Source organism: Seriola lalandi, unplaced genomic scaffold (genome assembly GCF_002814215.2).
Source record: "Seriola lalandi dorsalis isolate HSWRI2012SDOR001 ecotype SW California unplaced genomic scaffold, Sedor1 jcf7180002054441, whole genome shotgun sequence".
Lineage (NCBI taxonomy): Eukaryota > Metazoa > Chordata > Actinopteri > Carangiformes > Carangidae > Seriola > Seriola lalandi.
The window spans coordinates 33,606-49,179 of NW_019524994.1; the positions used below are offsets into that span (position 1 = coordinate 33,606).

The window sequence follows — 15,574 nt, forward strand, 5'->3', positions numbered from 1 at the left end:
ATTACTACTGCTGAGCAGGTCAAACTATAGGCTCAGTTTCAGATTTGTCTTGAATCTAGTCATAAACAAACATGTTTGACTGCCATGTCTTAATGCTAAAGCCAGTGCAGAAAAGCCTCAAGATACTCTTCCTCAAATGAGCACTAGAGGCTGGCTGCATAAAAGAAAAATCCCCAAATTTTCCTCACAAAAAAAAAAGTTTTGTGATGCTAATGATGTGAGTTTGCACCTTTATAAGAATAAAACTTAAAGGAAAAGAAAGTGAGAGGTTAATTGTTTATGGAGAGGAATCCTGATGTTTCATACAGTGTGTTTTCTCAGTTTGAACTATTTATACCCCACTTTGCTCTCTCGGACACCGCTGACAACTGTGGCTGTTGTTAAATCCATCTTCGTGACAAGAGGTGTAGCCCTCTCCTCTGTAAGCAGCTGAGGAGGTAATCCACTGCAGCGTACTGAATAGGACCCTCTGGAAAAGCTCCATTCTGCAACTAATATGTGCTGTTTGCAACTTTTCTAAAGGCCATGTCAACCATATACTGTACCAGTCAAAAGTTTGGACATCCAAGTGAATGGGAAAGTGTGTCCAATCTTATGACTGGTACTGTATGTGCCAAAATAACACTAATTTAATTTAAGACAAATTTGTTAAGTGTTTCCTATTTTGAGATTAAAGCTAAAAGGTAGTGGGCGAGTAATACAATGTTTACAAGGGAGGAGTTACATTTTAAATTTAGGCTGTTTTGGGTGAAGTGAATAAAGCAAGGCATTATTTTTCACATAATGTGGTTTGCAGTGACTGGAGTGAATGCTTATCCTACACTGTGCAACCAAATGGTATCATTTTTCACTGAGTTTTGGTTTTTGAGGTGTCAAGTAGGCTAAATGGAAATGCATCAACCTTTTGTTAGTGAGACTGTGTTCTCACTCATCTTTCTGGTCTCTATTAACGACACATTAAGAATAAAATTAGAGAGGCCTTATTTGAATCCTTTAAGAATGTTCTGGTGTCTTTGGTGCACATTTTGAAACATATATTTTATCTTTCCAGTTGGAAAAGTAACAAAAAACTAAAGAGAAAAATAGAATAATTACTACTTTATTACATGGATTAATATACAAAAGTTAATCTGGTCTACAGAGGATACAGGGAAGCATGACTAAGGCATACAGTATAAGGATTGCTGCAGGTAACTGGTAGTTTCAAAGTTGACTGTTATGCGTACAGTTAGTCTGTACAGATTTAGAGTAGTAATTCATGCATTATTCTGGCAGTACGCACTTTTTAGCCATGTCATACATTTGTTGAGAAAAACATAAAAAAGGCACTTGTGTGCCAGCACATAGTACTTGTTGGAAATGGCAACATGTAACCTCTAATAAAATTTCTTTTTTCAATGTCTCTTGAATGGAAGTAGTGTCAGTCCAGACTCCATTGAAAGATCTGTATTTTTGATTTGCTGTGCTGTAGATTTGACTCACTTAGTAATCCCTAATTCACTTTCAGGTAATCACTGCCATACATTTTGTCAGAAGATTGCAGTCATATGGTTGACATTTGTTTGTACTAAAAGATCATTGATGGATTACGTATGTGGCACATTTACCCAAGAAAACCTTAGGGTTAAAAACAAAATCGGGTCACATCACATTCTGGGAGGAATGTCCTGTGTGTTTGATTTTTGAATGGAGATTGGTGAGACTTTCCATACAGAGAACAGTACCTATTGGCAAAATTAGACTATAATTGCATCATACACTAAGCTTCATTAGAAGTGGTTAAAACTGTACATTTTATAACTGACAAAGTACAAATGTAAACATGTTTTTTTTACACAATACAAACGTGGAACTAGAATAATGTTAATGTCTATCGAATTTAACTTAATTGTCCATTTCAATCTTTAATCATACTGTTATGGAGTACTGCAACATATTAAAAGGTCACTCATGACTAATACTGTGGTCAAAGTGCTGTTACAAATGTCTAAAGTGGTCAAATCCAAAGGTACTCCTGCCAAAGAATCTGCAGCAAACACAATTCAGAATCTCATTTTACACAGTTGGGCTGAGGACCATCTTCCTTCTTACCATTTTGTCCCCCTTTTTCAAAGCCAAAAAGTCAGGGGTAGATTCCAAAAGTTCTTTAAGAGTTTGGTCAGTATATACAACACAATGTTTTTTTGAAACTTAAACAGCTGTAGACATGTTCAGAGTAAAATACATGCAGGTCTTTTCTCTTCTTAATATTATAAATGTAACCCTTTTTCAGGTAAAAAATACTTCTCATGTTTGGGAGTCGTATACAGTCATTCCCTGTAGTGAAATCTCAGACAATACATTTCAGCATGTAGAAAACATCTTTAACAAATCACTATGTAAACAATTCTAGTATTGGTCACAGTGTTTCAACAGGGAGTGTCAAACTGTAATTACAATTTAGGGCTCTAAGCTGTTCATTCTGCAGCATTACAGTTAAACCCTTATGCAGCAAATGTGTGTGAGAACACATGACAAAGTGGAATGTAAAGCCGCAGCATCTGAGCTATACAACTGAATGCTTGTCTAAGGTTCAATCTGAACAACATCTTATTCAAATATTCTAAAGAAATTCTATGGTGACACACACACATGAACACAAAAGCTCCACCAGAAGGAAAAGTCTACTCTTGATAATAATGAATATAAAAAAGAAAAAACTTTCATTTAAGGCGAAACATTGAAGAGCCACAGTGCAATGAAAATCTACAGAGCAGTCGACTCTTACAATGAAAATGTAGTTGCATCTACAACCAGTTTTAATGAGCACATCAGCCAGATGACTTGTTATTCATTTGTGCTTAAATTTAAAGTTACCATAGATAGTGGGTTAAAACTTCCTTTTGAAATGAGCTTTTCCATCTCAATACACAGACAGAAATCTTAATGTAATTCAGGCATCACCTGAGGGGAACAAACGGATGGCTTTCTGCTTCCTAACCTCATCAAACTTGAAACTGCTTCAATTAAATGAAATGACGTCCACTGACCCATATAATACTGTTGGCAGGTTTTCTGTTTCATGTTGCAGGTGACCACATGTGCAAGCTGGCATCTGTCTGTCCACTGTCTTGTCTTTCCCTAGAGTAAGACACTGTGTGCATTGTGGACTATGAGCTGTGCTGGTGGGGTCCCTGGTGCTGAAGGAAGTAATCTCATCTGCCACTGTTGGTACTAGCAGCATCTCCTGGTGGACAAAGCTGGCTGCCGGGTGAGTTTAAAGGACTCGTTGCTGTCCACCTCAGGATTTTCCAGGGGAGGAATCTGTTTACCTTAAACACACACACAGCAAAGGGTCATTTACAAAGCAGTCATGCCATGTTTAACATTAATATTCCCACTTATTTGGCAGTGCATTGTCAATCCAACCATTACTATCATCCATAAAATAAAGCTCAGCGCAGCCCATTAAGACTACCAGTTGACTTCCAAGCTATTTCCAAGTTGCTGCTGCTCTGCTGCTGCTAAAATCCTGATTTTATAACCACAACATCGTCTGATACACTAAAACTTGTCCGCTCCACATTATGGCACAAGTTAACATCTCCACCCTCCACAGAAAAATGTGTTTTACTTATTGTTACATCACTTGCATGTTTGAACTGTGCAGAATAATGTATTTGAAATCATCAAAATACCATATCAGACACAAATTATTATTCCTACCAAGGTCATTTTGAATGTCTTAAAACATGTTAGAGGGAGAGAGGTTTTTAATAGAAACCTCTGCATTACAAATTGTAAGTGTGGGATTTAAAAGAAACGGGCATTAAGGAGGCACAGAAGAAGGACACGGCTGATTTGCATTAAGGGAAATGTGGGATCCAGCATTTTTAGGTTTGACCCATACTAGAGGCAAAAGTCAGGACATGTTTCTGCTTGTTTTTTTTATGTTTCTAAAGGGTCCCCCAACTTCAAGGAAGCCAATTTATTTAGTTATTTGAAAATGCTTCTCTAGCCATTCTGAGAGTGTACAGGCTTCCTTTTTTTGACAACATTTCCTCAATAGCACAAATCTTTTTCTTCCTCTCATACAGTACAATGACACACATTATATAGGCACAACATAAAGGCATGAAACCTACTGATTTTCTGAAAGAGCTCCTCAACATTGACAGCATTCCTGGCACTAGTCTCGATGAAAATAGCTGCAATTGATTCAGCAAACTCCTTAGCTTCCTTCATAGGAACTTCCCTGTAAAAGAGAAGGACACTAAAGTTAGTGTGGAGTCCACAGTTAAATGTCCTGTGGAAAATCTAAATTTTCATCAATCACTTTTATACAGTCCATCTCTAATTAGTTTACTCTGGACGACTGCTGGAAAAGAGGATACATGGAGGAGGAGGAGGACGAGTTGAGGTATTTCTGAAAGGAGGAAATTGCGCCAGAGTAGTGCTGTTCTTGCCACCGCATGACAATTCATTAAGATTCTTGACACAAACTACATTTCTATAAAGTCAGAAAAGGTATGTCCAAACAGGGGCCTGTGTAGAAATGCACTGCTGTGCTTTTGATTAAACTCACTGAGAATGCACACTGAGTAACTTTACTGAGAATTTAGTGGCCAGGACAAACAATAATCTGAGATTGTAAAGAAAAAAAAAGAAAAAAAACACCCCTCATCAAAAGGATACTGGAAGGTGAGCTGGCTGACTTAATCCATGCGTTTGAATTGTTAATGTAGATATAGTATGCTGTAGTCCAAAGTCTCCAACAGAACTATACTATAAAATTACATATTTGTATGTTGTTTTTTTTAACGACTCCTCTTTTGTTTGTTCATTTGTCTTTGTTTTGTCCTATACTCATTTTCCCTTGAATGTGTGTGTTTTATCAATATTGAGGAAAAAAACAAATTGAACTTAATATTTTCTTATTAATGAAACTCTTAAGTGTGTACAGAACAGATTCCAGCTAATGACTGTTACAGTACACTGATCTGTGCTACCAGCTGCGTTGCATTCTTCTTATACTCTTATTAATGATGTAACTTGACAGGAGCTACACAACAGGTATAACAAGAAGGTGACTTTATTGTTTTGTTCACAACAATGAGCCTCATTCACTAAACCTGGAAGAGTCTGCTGCGTGGGTTGTCTTAATTAAAGTATGTGATGCATAATGTGTGTAGTTTTTTTTTTTTTAAAGCTATGACAGCCTAAGAAAAGAAAATGAGCCCACCTGATGTCCCCTAAATCATTCTTGTTTCCTGCTATGGCTACAACAATGTCCTCTGGACCATGTTCCTTCAGCTCCTTCACCCACTTCTTCAGTGTCTGGAAAGAGTCCTGAACAACAAGAACACATCATGGTCAATTCTGGGATAGGTACTTTATGAGAATGTGCCCCACATTTTCTTCAAGTGGTGTCACATATTCATTTCATTAGATGGGAGTTTTTTTCAGACAAGTTTCCATTAACAGACCAGGAAAGAATGACATTTGTAGTCATGGAAGCAAGGCATCCTAGACCGATGGAAAAGTAACTGAATTTTACATCAAGCTCTTAGTGTGAAACCAGCTTCTTCAGTTACACACTTTTTTTAATACACCAGGAAGTTACTGGACGCATCAGCAGATCCCCTGGTAAAGTTAGGGGTGAAGGGCATCGCTCAAGAACACTTCAACAACAGTTAGTTATTCATTTCGCCTTCTGGGATTCTGCCAACAGCTGTGAAGCTTTAAACCACTAAATATGTCACCACACACGCTCACCACCCAACCCAAGTATAATTGAGATGATGAGAGATGATGATACTTACCAGTTTAGTTATGTCATAAACAATGACAGCAGCCGCCGATCCTCGGTAGTACATGGGAGCTAATGAGTGAAACTAAAAAAAAACAACAACACATTTAAAGCACAACTCAGTTTATCACATCACATCTAATTTCTGGAGCAAAGTCCGACAGCACTATCACCACAGGGTAAATTGCTTCAAAAACGCTCCATGACCTTTATAACTAAACCAATCTTACATGTGAAACCGACTCACAAAACTATAAAATGTTGTGTTAACCCATTAAAGTCTAACACAGTGTACTGTACTGTGAGTATCCTGTGCCCATACATTCTTAAGTGATGAGTGGCTGATGGAGAAAAGCTACTTCCTCACACTTTTAACTCACTCTGAAGGCTGCTCCAGTGTTTAGAAGAAACATCTCATCCTGCCCCATGGACACTACACGTTACATTAATGTAAAAACTTTATTATCTGTGCATTAATGAACCCTCCACATCTAACATATTTATTTTTATAAATTTCAGTTTTATATTTGTGATTCTTGACTTTGGATTCTGCACTTGTATTTGCTCTTACTTTGTAATATTTTGAGTATTATGAACCTAGGCAAATTCCCTGTATATGAAAACCTAGTTGGCAATAAACTTGGTTTATTGGCATTTCTTTCCTCTTAAAACCTTTTTAATGTTTCAAAACTAGAGCCAAGCTGATAAACCAGCCGACATATCAGTGAGTATGTCAGCTGATATTTGCAATAAAGAACTGTCGAACTAAGTTCGAGATCATGTAGAAATGGTGCCTCCATTACACAGTTTGCCCACCAGAGAGCACCACTAGTGGTCAAAAACTTAACACAGTGTCTTTATTCTGCATTCTGCCAGAGATCCTAAGAACATCATCTTCGTTAATCAACTGCGGTGACATCATTCCGTCAAATAACCCCCACAGATAAAGAGAACAATGAACCCTGGTTACAGAGGTTTCAAGGTATCAATTTCACACACAAGCAGGAAATACGTGCACTAGTTTTTTCCATGCTGTAAGCAAGTCTGGCAAGCTTCAAGCGTACACACACACACACACTGACCACCACCCCTCCTCCATCAAATGAATCACTATGAAGACACCACAGTCTCATGACCTTTGAACCCATGTGAATCATCCTGTTTCACGCCTAATAATAACTCCCTGTCATGAGGACCCCTGACAGTGAAGCGATTGTGTCACTGCTAGCTTCCTGATGCCAAATGCAATGGAAAATTAACTTTGTTTTAAAAAAGGTGATTCAAAGAGTCGTGTGTGTAAACTTAAAGCTTAGTGGTAAGTAAATGAATTTATGTTGTGGATATACTCACCCTTTCCTGTCCGGCTGTATCCCAGATCAGAAATTTGTGTAATTCATTTCCGCATGGCACCGTCTTGGTCAGGAATGATGCTCTGTGGATGATAAAGTGCATTTCACTTTGTGCTTGTGAGCATGTTCTTTCAGAAACACAGGAAACAAGTCTGTGCAAGTCAGCAGGAGACCGGCACAACTGAGAACAAAGACGCTCGACCCCGCAGCCATGCACATGGATACAAATACACCAACCATCAAACTAGACTGAGGGTGGTGCATTTATATTCATCCCCAGTTTTTGAATCATGTCAAAGCAAAATAACAAAATTACTGTAAAAATCTATCTGAGCTTGTCTCAGCCTAATGTTTCTCTCTGAGGAATCTGATTCCATATATGTGTTAGATAAAGTGTTCAAGCTTGGCATTTGTTTTCAGTGCAGTATACTAATTTGTTTGCTACATGTGTACTTTTTGCATAACACTGCTCCCTACAGGCCAGGTACTGGAGTCTATTTTGTGTTTACCCATAAAGTTTATGTAGACAAATACAGGAATGCACTGCCTGTAAAGGTCACTGTTATAATTAGAGAGACAAGAATAATCTAAATTACTTAGCTTTAAAACTCTGCTGATAGAGACACGAACAATTCCATTAAGAAATATGCATTTGTTTTGGGGTAAATGAACCAAAGAAACCTAGACATATTCTATTTTGTCTCCTGTCTCCTTAGGTAATTTGTTTTTTCTGACATTAGTTGACATCACTCTCTCCATGAAGCCAACTACTTAGCTTATAAATGGTTATTGGTGTGGTATTTAAGTCTGACAGGTTTTTCTGATGATTATAATCAGTCCTAGTAGGTACCAGCTGTATCACTGACTTAACTAATATTATACATGATTTGACTTGACTTCAAAGTTCACTGGCAGATTCTGATATAAAGCCTGAACTTATATCAAGGATGTAGGTTTGCATAGTTGCAGTTTTGTTTTTCTTTTAACAAGTAATTTCCTTGTTAATGGATTCCTTGTTTCCTTGTAATGTATACAGATCTTATATAAATATTCAGCTGACAGCAATAAACAGTCTTCTTTGTTTGGGAGGGGTGACGGGGTTGTTTTGTCCCTACCAATGTTGTTACCAAGCCTACGCCCTTGATTGATATCAAATCTTATTGTTTCATTTTGGTACAGGAGCAAATATACCTTCACATGACTGATCTGTTTCTCTGCTGTTATGGTCTTTAATGGGTTGTACTGCGATGCTCTTACCCTATTGTGGGACTAATGTTGTGGTCAAAGTGATCCTGAACGAACCGGCAAACAATACTGGATTTTCCAACTCCAGTGTCCTGAAAACAGAGGGTTACACATCATTCACAGCACTCTAAACACGAACGTAAACAGAGTCAGTGCTCACTATTGAACACTACTGATTATGCAACTGTCTGGTCATATGCCTACCTCATCAGATAGGTTCCTGTTAGTCCATGAATCAAGCAACTAGCTCTGTATTTATAATCAATATCACTTATTTGTTCAAGACAACATTCTGTATCTGTCACTTACGAAACGAGTTAATTAACTTTATAAATTTTTTTTTTTTAAAGTTAAGAGCTAGGGCCTTTTGTCTTTGATTTAGTTTTGTCATAGGATAACCCACATAACCCACATAACACACATACACGTGACACATGACAATCACGGACTTAAGCATCTTTATTGTCTGCGGTTGTCAGTGAAGTGCAGTGAAATGCAATACCAGTTCCTGTTAGGATTTCTCTCACATACTGCAGAATTTTGTCTTCATTTCAACCAGTTTCCAATTATTCCGTTCTACTTATTTAGCCATAGTTAATTCCCTGAGTCAAGGATTCCTGGAGAATTAAAGATCTCACACAAACAGAATTAACTTTAACAAACATTTTAAATGTAGCCTATATGTTCCTGTAGAATAACATACCATTGAATAAACTAAATAAAGTCACTGGATAAATGTGTCTTATTGCTCACACTCAGTGAAGAACTATCTTAAGTAAGTTACACATATAAACAAGAGGCCCTGGCCTTATATTGTAACTTATTCTACTTTGGCTTAATTTCATGTATGCTGATTCTGACTGTATATAGTGAATGTACAGCAGAAGAGTAACAAAAGATTGTTAAGGACAGTATTTGGCTATTAAGATGTGTGGATGAGCATGTCAGTGGCCTTCGGCGGCATGCACAGGCCTGGTAAACGTTATGTAGCTCTTCGATGTTCCCAGTTCCCCTTTACTCCATTGATAAACTGGCAGTTTGCAACCCAAACGCCTCTGACCATCTCTGTCACCGTCTATACAGAGGGACTGTGTTTTGCTAACGCAGCAGGAAACTAACGGCTGACTTGTAGCGGTTGATCTAACGATGACGTAATGGATGATAAAATGTCAGAACCGTTGAAAAACATTAGGCAAAAACACACAAGAGCGCAGATTTAGTCGCTTTAAACATGGAAATCAGACGCAGACGATAGGAAAACAAACCTAAAATGACTGCTGCGCCCACCGGTCGGTGAGCTATTGAGTATTTCAGTCAACTAGCTACCAACATTAGTTACATTTCCAAGTTTTCCGACAAAGAACGACACGATAAGTAAAGACAGCCTAACAAATAAGTGAAACTGACAGTGTCAGTTGGAGACGCTTACTTCTATTAATATGTTGTTCACGTCAAAATGTTTTCGGTTAGTAGGTTACACTCGCTGGAGGCTAAAGGAATTTTCCCCAAAATGGATCAACAAAAACATCTGTAACTTACCCCTAAAAGGCAAACTTTGAGCTCCCTTATAGCCATGGTGAGTTGTTAAAGTTTTTATATCATTATTTGTCAATGATTCAGTCAGTGTCTTTGTCTCGTCATGCTTGAAACTCTGACTTTTTTTCCTCTTTTTGGATAGAAGAGAAACCCAGCCCCTCAAACGGACAGACTGACCATCTTTTTTCAACGACTTTCAAGCAATTTTAGTGGGGGGAAAACAAAATCCGGTGATGACTTTCAAAATAAAACTTGCATTGCCCTCTACACTGGACATTGTAGTGAATTTATAACAGCGATGGAAAGAACATTTACTTAAGTACTGTAATTACGTACAATTTTGAGTAACTTTTATGTTACTTGAGTATTTCTATTGCTACTGTATAGCTACTTATACAGTTCATTTCAGAGGGAAATATACTTTTTACTGCACTACTCTTATTTGACAGCTATGGTTAGTGCTTACATTCCAAATTTATATAATATAATAATAATAATAATAATGTCACGTAGAATCAAATATCAGTCACAGGATGAGAATGAGTACTTTAACTTTGATATTTTCAGTATATTTTACTGATAACACTTTTGTAATTTTACTTTTACATGAAATGGATTTGAATCATTACTTTAAATGAATTTACTTGCCCCATAATACACATTTTTATTTTTGATAGTCATTTTTTTCTTGGAGAAACAAAATACAACTAACATGCACCCAGTTATAAAAGTATTCAAATCCTTTACTTAAATTACAGTTTAAGCATTACATTAATGCAATGTAACATAAAAGAGACTCCATAACTCATAAAAGTCTTGCATTCAAAATTGTACTCAAGTAAGAATAGTATGTATAGTACGTATTTTCAGCAAAATCACATTGTGTTGTTATTATGCATGTAAAGACAAATGATACCAAGTAACTGATAACTAAATGTGTGAAATAAATTGTTTTCTGTAAAAAGTGCAATATTTCCTCCTGAAATGTAGTGGAGTATAAGTAGCATAATGGTAATACAGAAATATTTAAATATGTTCTTAATTGTATTTCACCACTGCAGACACCATGGCAAAAAAGGTCACATGTGAACACTTTTATTTCATAATTCAGTCAAAAAAATGTAAAGTATGCTTTAATTTTGAAACAACATTTGCCCATATCCGGTCTTCTTATGGCTGTTTTTGTCCTACTTGATGCGTCTACTTTCCAAATCGGAAACCAGTTAAAGCAATGAGAGAAAAAAGTCGGGTGGTTCCACTAATCTCTGAAATACTCAAGCTTTGATTCTGAGTCTAAACTCACCGGTTAAACAATTCACTTTATTAAAATGGATGCAAAAGTTTTTTTATAGCCTCAATATGATGTGAGACTGAAAAGTATTCAAAGAATGTGTAATGGAAAACGGGCAGCACTAAATATAGACTACACATTCAGTCAAACATACTTGAGGAAAAAGGTAAACTTGGGCTTTGTGTAAAAGACAGAGACAAGATATTCATAGAAATTATTTGGATTGACACTTTATTCTTCACAGCATTATTCTGTCTGCAACAATAAGCTACAAAAGCTTGGAACAATATGAAAATAACCCTATGAGCAGCTTCTGAGCCCAATCTAGCATTTATATGTTTCAGTCACAGGATTAATAAACACGAATGAATCATGAGTCCAGATGAGATTGCTTCGATTTACCCATGACCAAAGCAGACGCAGTCACACTAGCATAGTTCATAAAGGTCATTAATAGAAAAAAAAACATATGACAAAACATATGAGCTGAAAATACAGTATGTTTGCAATTTTACAATAATATACAGACACGGTAAGTAAGTCAGGCCATGCTACTGACAGTACTTAGCAATGCTCATGGATCAGTTGTGAAATGAAATGATTGACTAATGTTGCCCTCACTAACTGCCAGCTGATTCCATGAATCACAACTCCGCACATTGTGAGTTAAAAAACATGATCAAATATACAACAAAACTAAATAAGCCTCCTGCGTGTCTCTGCACACATTCTGGAGACAAAAGTCATCCCTACAGATTTGTTATGCCATCATAACACAGGAGAAGTGTAACTTCCCATGTTTCCTTGTTTGTGCGAGAGGCAGAGATAACAGAAAATATGACTGCACGACACAGGAAACTGCCTCCAGTTGTTTGTCAACATTTTGCAGTGATGAATATACTTTTTCTGCATATTTGTTTGCGGTTCATGTTTTCATCCACTGGTCAGCTGCGACGTACAACACCACTGCTGTTCAAAGAAAAGAAAGCATCTACAATATATTTATACATATATTCATATATTACTAAAAAGCTGTAATTTAAAATCAATGTATTTCTTGAATAGGCATTTGTATTCTTCAGAATACTACTTAAATATATAATATATAGATAGACCAATCATAAATTCTTCATTTTTCAAAGAGGTTTTTGTAATAGTGGTTCTTTGGGGAAACGTGTCCAGTCTGGCATTGTTGGGTATGGCACAGTGGTCTCTATCCTAACATGACAAATTTGCATCTAGGTAAATGACAAAAAGAGTTACAGGGACTGAGAATATATCTAGTGATTATTTCTCAAGTCTTTACCTGTGAAAAATAAACCCTCTGTAATCTCTCATTTCCATCCCCTTTCATGCTTTAAGAATCCTATCATGCTTTGTTCCCCCCTCTTCATCCTTCATACAGGCTTGGCACTGTGGATTTGAAAATATGGTCCCCCCTCCTCTCTCTCACTAGTAGCCAGTTGTCCGCTACAGCAGCTGCTCTATTCCTAGTTCGTTTGTGTTTGTGTTATATATATGGAAAAATGGGAAACAATGTAATTGATTTGTGATGACAGAGTCGGGACGCCAAAGACACTAGACATATAAGAGAATTTTACATGACTGCCACTTGGTGGACACAATCACTAATGAACTCACAGATCCAGCAATGTGAAATCTCCAGTGGATAACAAGTGACACTACAGAACAACTGACCAGCGGCAGAGACGTACGGCAGCACAGAGCCACCAAATGCACTGCTGACCTCTCACATGTTGGTATCTCTCCTGTCTTTGCTCGGCGAGGGCTTTGAAGGATCCTTAGCTGCCTTTCCATTGGCCGAAGCAGGCGTGTCGGTGCTGGCGGCCACCGTGGTGATGACAGAGCGTTTGGTTTGCTCATCGCTACGAGCCTCTGGGCTTGGTTGAGCAGGTGGTGCCTGCTCGGCTGGCGGCTGGACAATCAGTTCCTGCTGCAGTTTGTGGCTCTGCAGGAGGCGAAGCTGTACACGGAGCTCCAAGATGGCTTCCTGCTCCTCATGGATGGCCTGGTTCAGGTGGGTGTTTTTGTTCTACAGGGCAACAAAATACAGACAGTGCTCAAGAAACCTACGAGTTCATATAGTAATACTCAGAGAGAATGTACAGGGATGAAGTAAGGGGCATAGTGGGTCTAGGGCCCCAGCGTACGGAGAGCCCTCAAAAAGTCTGCAATTTTTTACTATTTCTATTTTGTCTTTTTCCTCTACATAAAACTGAAGTATTGGAAGAATTTTACTATTTTGGCTAAGTTATTTTTTACAAGGAGTTATTAAGTTTTGTTACTGTTACACATCCAACGTTAGTATTAACAGCTGTTTACTTAGCAGGTCTCAAGGAAACGTTACAATCTAGAATCAAACTTTATTCATCTACTCATAAAGAGCTGTCAGTGGTGATAAGCAGCCCATTTGTTTTGTTTCTATTTCTATCAATTCTTTTCTTCTACTGAAGTTAGCATGCTAACCAGCTAGCCCCTGCCCAGTCGGACTGTCACTCACTATCACTTTCTGATACAGAGTCACTGTAGCGTCGAGTCTGCTCTGAAGAAATAGCACTGCTCAGAAAACGTATTATAACCTCTAGTGTTGCAGACGCAACAATGGCTGAAGGTCTTGGCAAGACTGGTAATATAACAGCTGTTAAAGCTGATGTTGGCTATGTAGCAACAGCTAAACTTACAAATAGCTTCCCTCTTAACATTACTCCCTCCATTAAGAATTGTATCTTTAGATTTCTAGGAGTTTTATCATGCTACTCCCTATATTACAACAAGGTTAGCACTACTCGGAAACTAATTAACCTTAATTTTGCCAATATGTTACAATGAAACTGTAACAGAAATAATGATGTATAATGTATTAAAACCTCACAGTGAAGTTTCATCCAGTAAATTCAGTGTGTTGAGAAAAGAGGCTGAGATATGCTGAGACTTTATTAAATGCATTATAACCACTACAGATGCATGTGGTTACTTGTTATTTAAAAAAATGGGAGATTTTACATATGAAGGGAACCAGATTTTGTGCTACGCCACTAAGATATATAAGATATATCAGTGGTTTTATTCTATATTGTTTAGGTCCACCTTTAAAAAAGCCTCCAGAGAAAGAAAACCATGCCTAAAATTAAAAACTCAGTGTCACTGTTTATCAACCAATTCAATCAGTCTATTCTTCAAGTGTGATGTAGTTTCTAGATTTTACTCAGAGTTCAACTGAAAGATAATACTTAATGGCCAGTAATTTCTGAATGTTTTTCTCACCTCCAGTTCCTCGTTTTGCTTCTGCAGATCCTCCAAAATCATCTGCAGCTCTTCCTCATCTTCACTCTCACTTTCGCTGTCTGATGAATATTCTTCTGTTTCACTGCGACCCTGCTGTCGACTGAGGAAAGCATTGCTGGATTACGGACTTACAAGGTATGTCATGCCTGTTGTGCATCACATTACAACATGTTTCATACTCAAAATGATCTCAGTCTTCTCTTACCTCTGTATATCTGCAATCTCTGCTCGCAGTCTCTCGATTTCTTCTTTCTCAGTAGCTATTTGTCGACGAAGCACCTGCTCGAGAGAGATGAGCTCCTCCTGCTCTGTCAGGATCTCGTTTTCCTGAATATGGAAAAGATGTGGGAAAAATCACAAAATTATTCCATCCGTTATTCCATCTATTGTTATAGTGAAAGTGAAACTAAACTAAAGTAGGACAAACAATTTCAGGCTTTTGTGCCAGGTTTACTGGTAATCATTTGGTCTGAGCACATTTTTTTTAAGTATGTAATGTGTTTATCTGAATGACTCACCTGTGTTAAGAGAAGGTTGATAACTTCCTCCTCATTCTCTGTCATTTCCTCTTTTGAAACATCTTCCTTTGACAGGCTTGCTATCTCCTGGGCGATTTTACTCTCACACTCCTGGAGGCCAGCAGAGGAAACATAAAGAGAGACAACATAATGGTCAGGCAGTTCTGGTTTGGTGTTAGGTGTTAATTCAAGTCTAATGTAATTTTTGCGGCCATGGTTAGTGGTGGTGTTGTACTAGACTATGTCAAGTTCTCTATAACAAAATATCTGGTGCTCAGTTTCCAGCAAATAATTCCCATAATTATGGCAGGAGCGATCCTAAACAAGAGCAACTAACCATTGCTTTTATTTGCCTTATTGGCAGAACAAGCACCTGAAGTCAACATTAATAATGAAACCAAACAGGCAGCTGCTTGCTATATTATGATTAATTCCATCTTTAGCAGAAATTCAAAAAGAAATATAAAAAAACATCCATACAGATACAACAGTACACAGACACAACTCACCTGGCGTTTGGCCTCCCTCAGTTTGCGTTTAA

The 15,574-nt window shown here is 37.6% G+C and overlaps 2 protein-coding genes across 2 annotated transcripts in view; both read right to left on the bottom strand.

Moving 5' to 3' along the window:
- Positions 1-1,083: 1,083 nt before the first annotated feature.
- Positions 1,084-10,098, bottom strand: rab31 (RAB31, member RAS oncogene family). The gene is made up of 7 exons (XM_023410923.2): positions 9,922-10,098; positions 8,395-8,474; positions 7,139-7,220; positions 5,802-5,873; positions 5,222-5,328; positions 4,125-4,234; positions 1,084-3,311 (listed from the first exon to the last, which is right to left on the bottom strand). The coding sequence occupies exons 1-7, from the start codon at positions 9,955-9,957 to the stop codon at positions 3,214-3,216; spliced, it is 585 nt and encodes a 194-aa protein (XP_023266691.1). The 5' UTR covers positions 9,958-10,098; the 3' UTR covers positions 1,084-3,213.
- Positions 10,099-11,423: 1,325 nt separating this feature from the next.
- ralbp1 (ralA binding protein 1) overlaps positions 11,424-15,574 on the bottom strand; it is a 10,686-nt gene continuing 6,535 nt past the window's right edge. Inside the window, 5 exon segments of the mRNA XM_023410912.2 lie at positions 11,424-13,262; positions 14,495-14,615; positions 14,721-14,842; positions 15,034-15,144; positions 15,543-15,574. Coding sequence (XP_023266680.1) covers positions 12,960-13,262; positions 14,495-14,615; positions 14,721-14,842; positions 15,034-15,144; positions 15,543-15,574 — 689 coding nt within the window. The 3' untranslated portion in view covers positions 11,424-12,959.

Excerpts from the sequence above, each read along its gene's own strand:
- rab31 (XM_023410923.2), bottom strand. The coding sequence starts at position 9,957 with ATGGCTATAAGGGAGCTCAAAGTTTGCCTTTTAGGG. Across the intron at positions 5,874-7,138 it reads ATACAGCCGGACAGGAAAGG|TTTCACTCATTAGCTCCCAT; the intron begins GTGAGTATATCC and ends GTTTTTTTTTAG. Across the intron at positions 4,235-5,221 it reads AATGATTTAGGGGACATCAG|GGAAGTTCCTATGAAGGAAG; the intron begins GTGGGCTCATTT and ends TCTCTTTTACAG.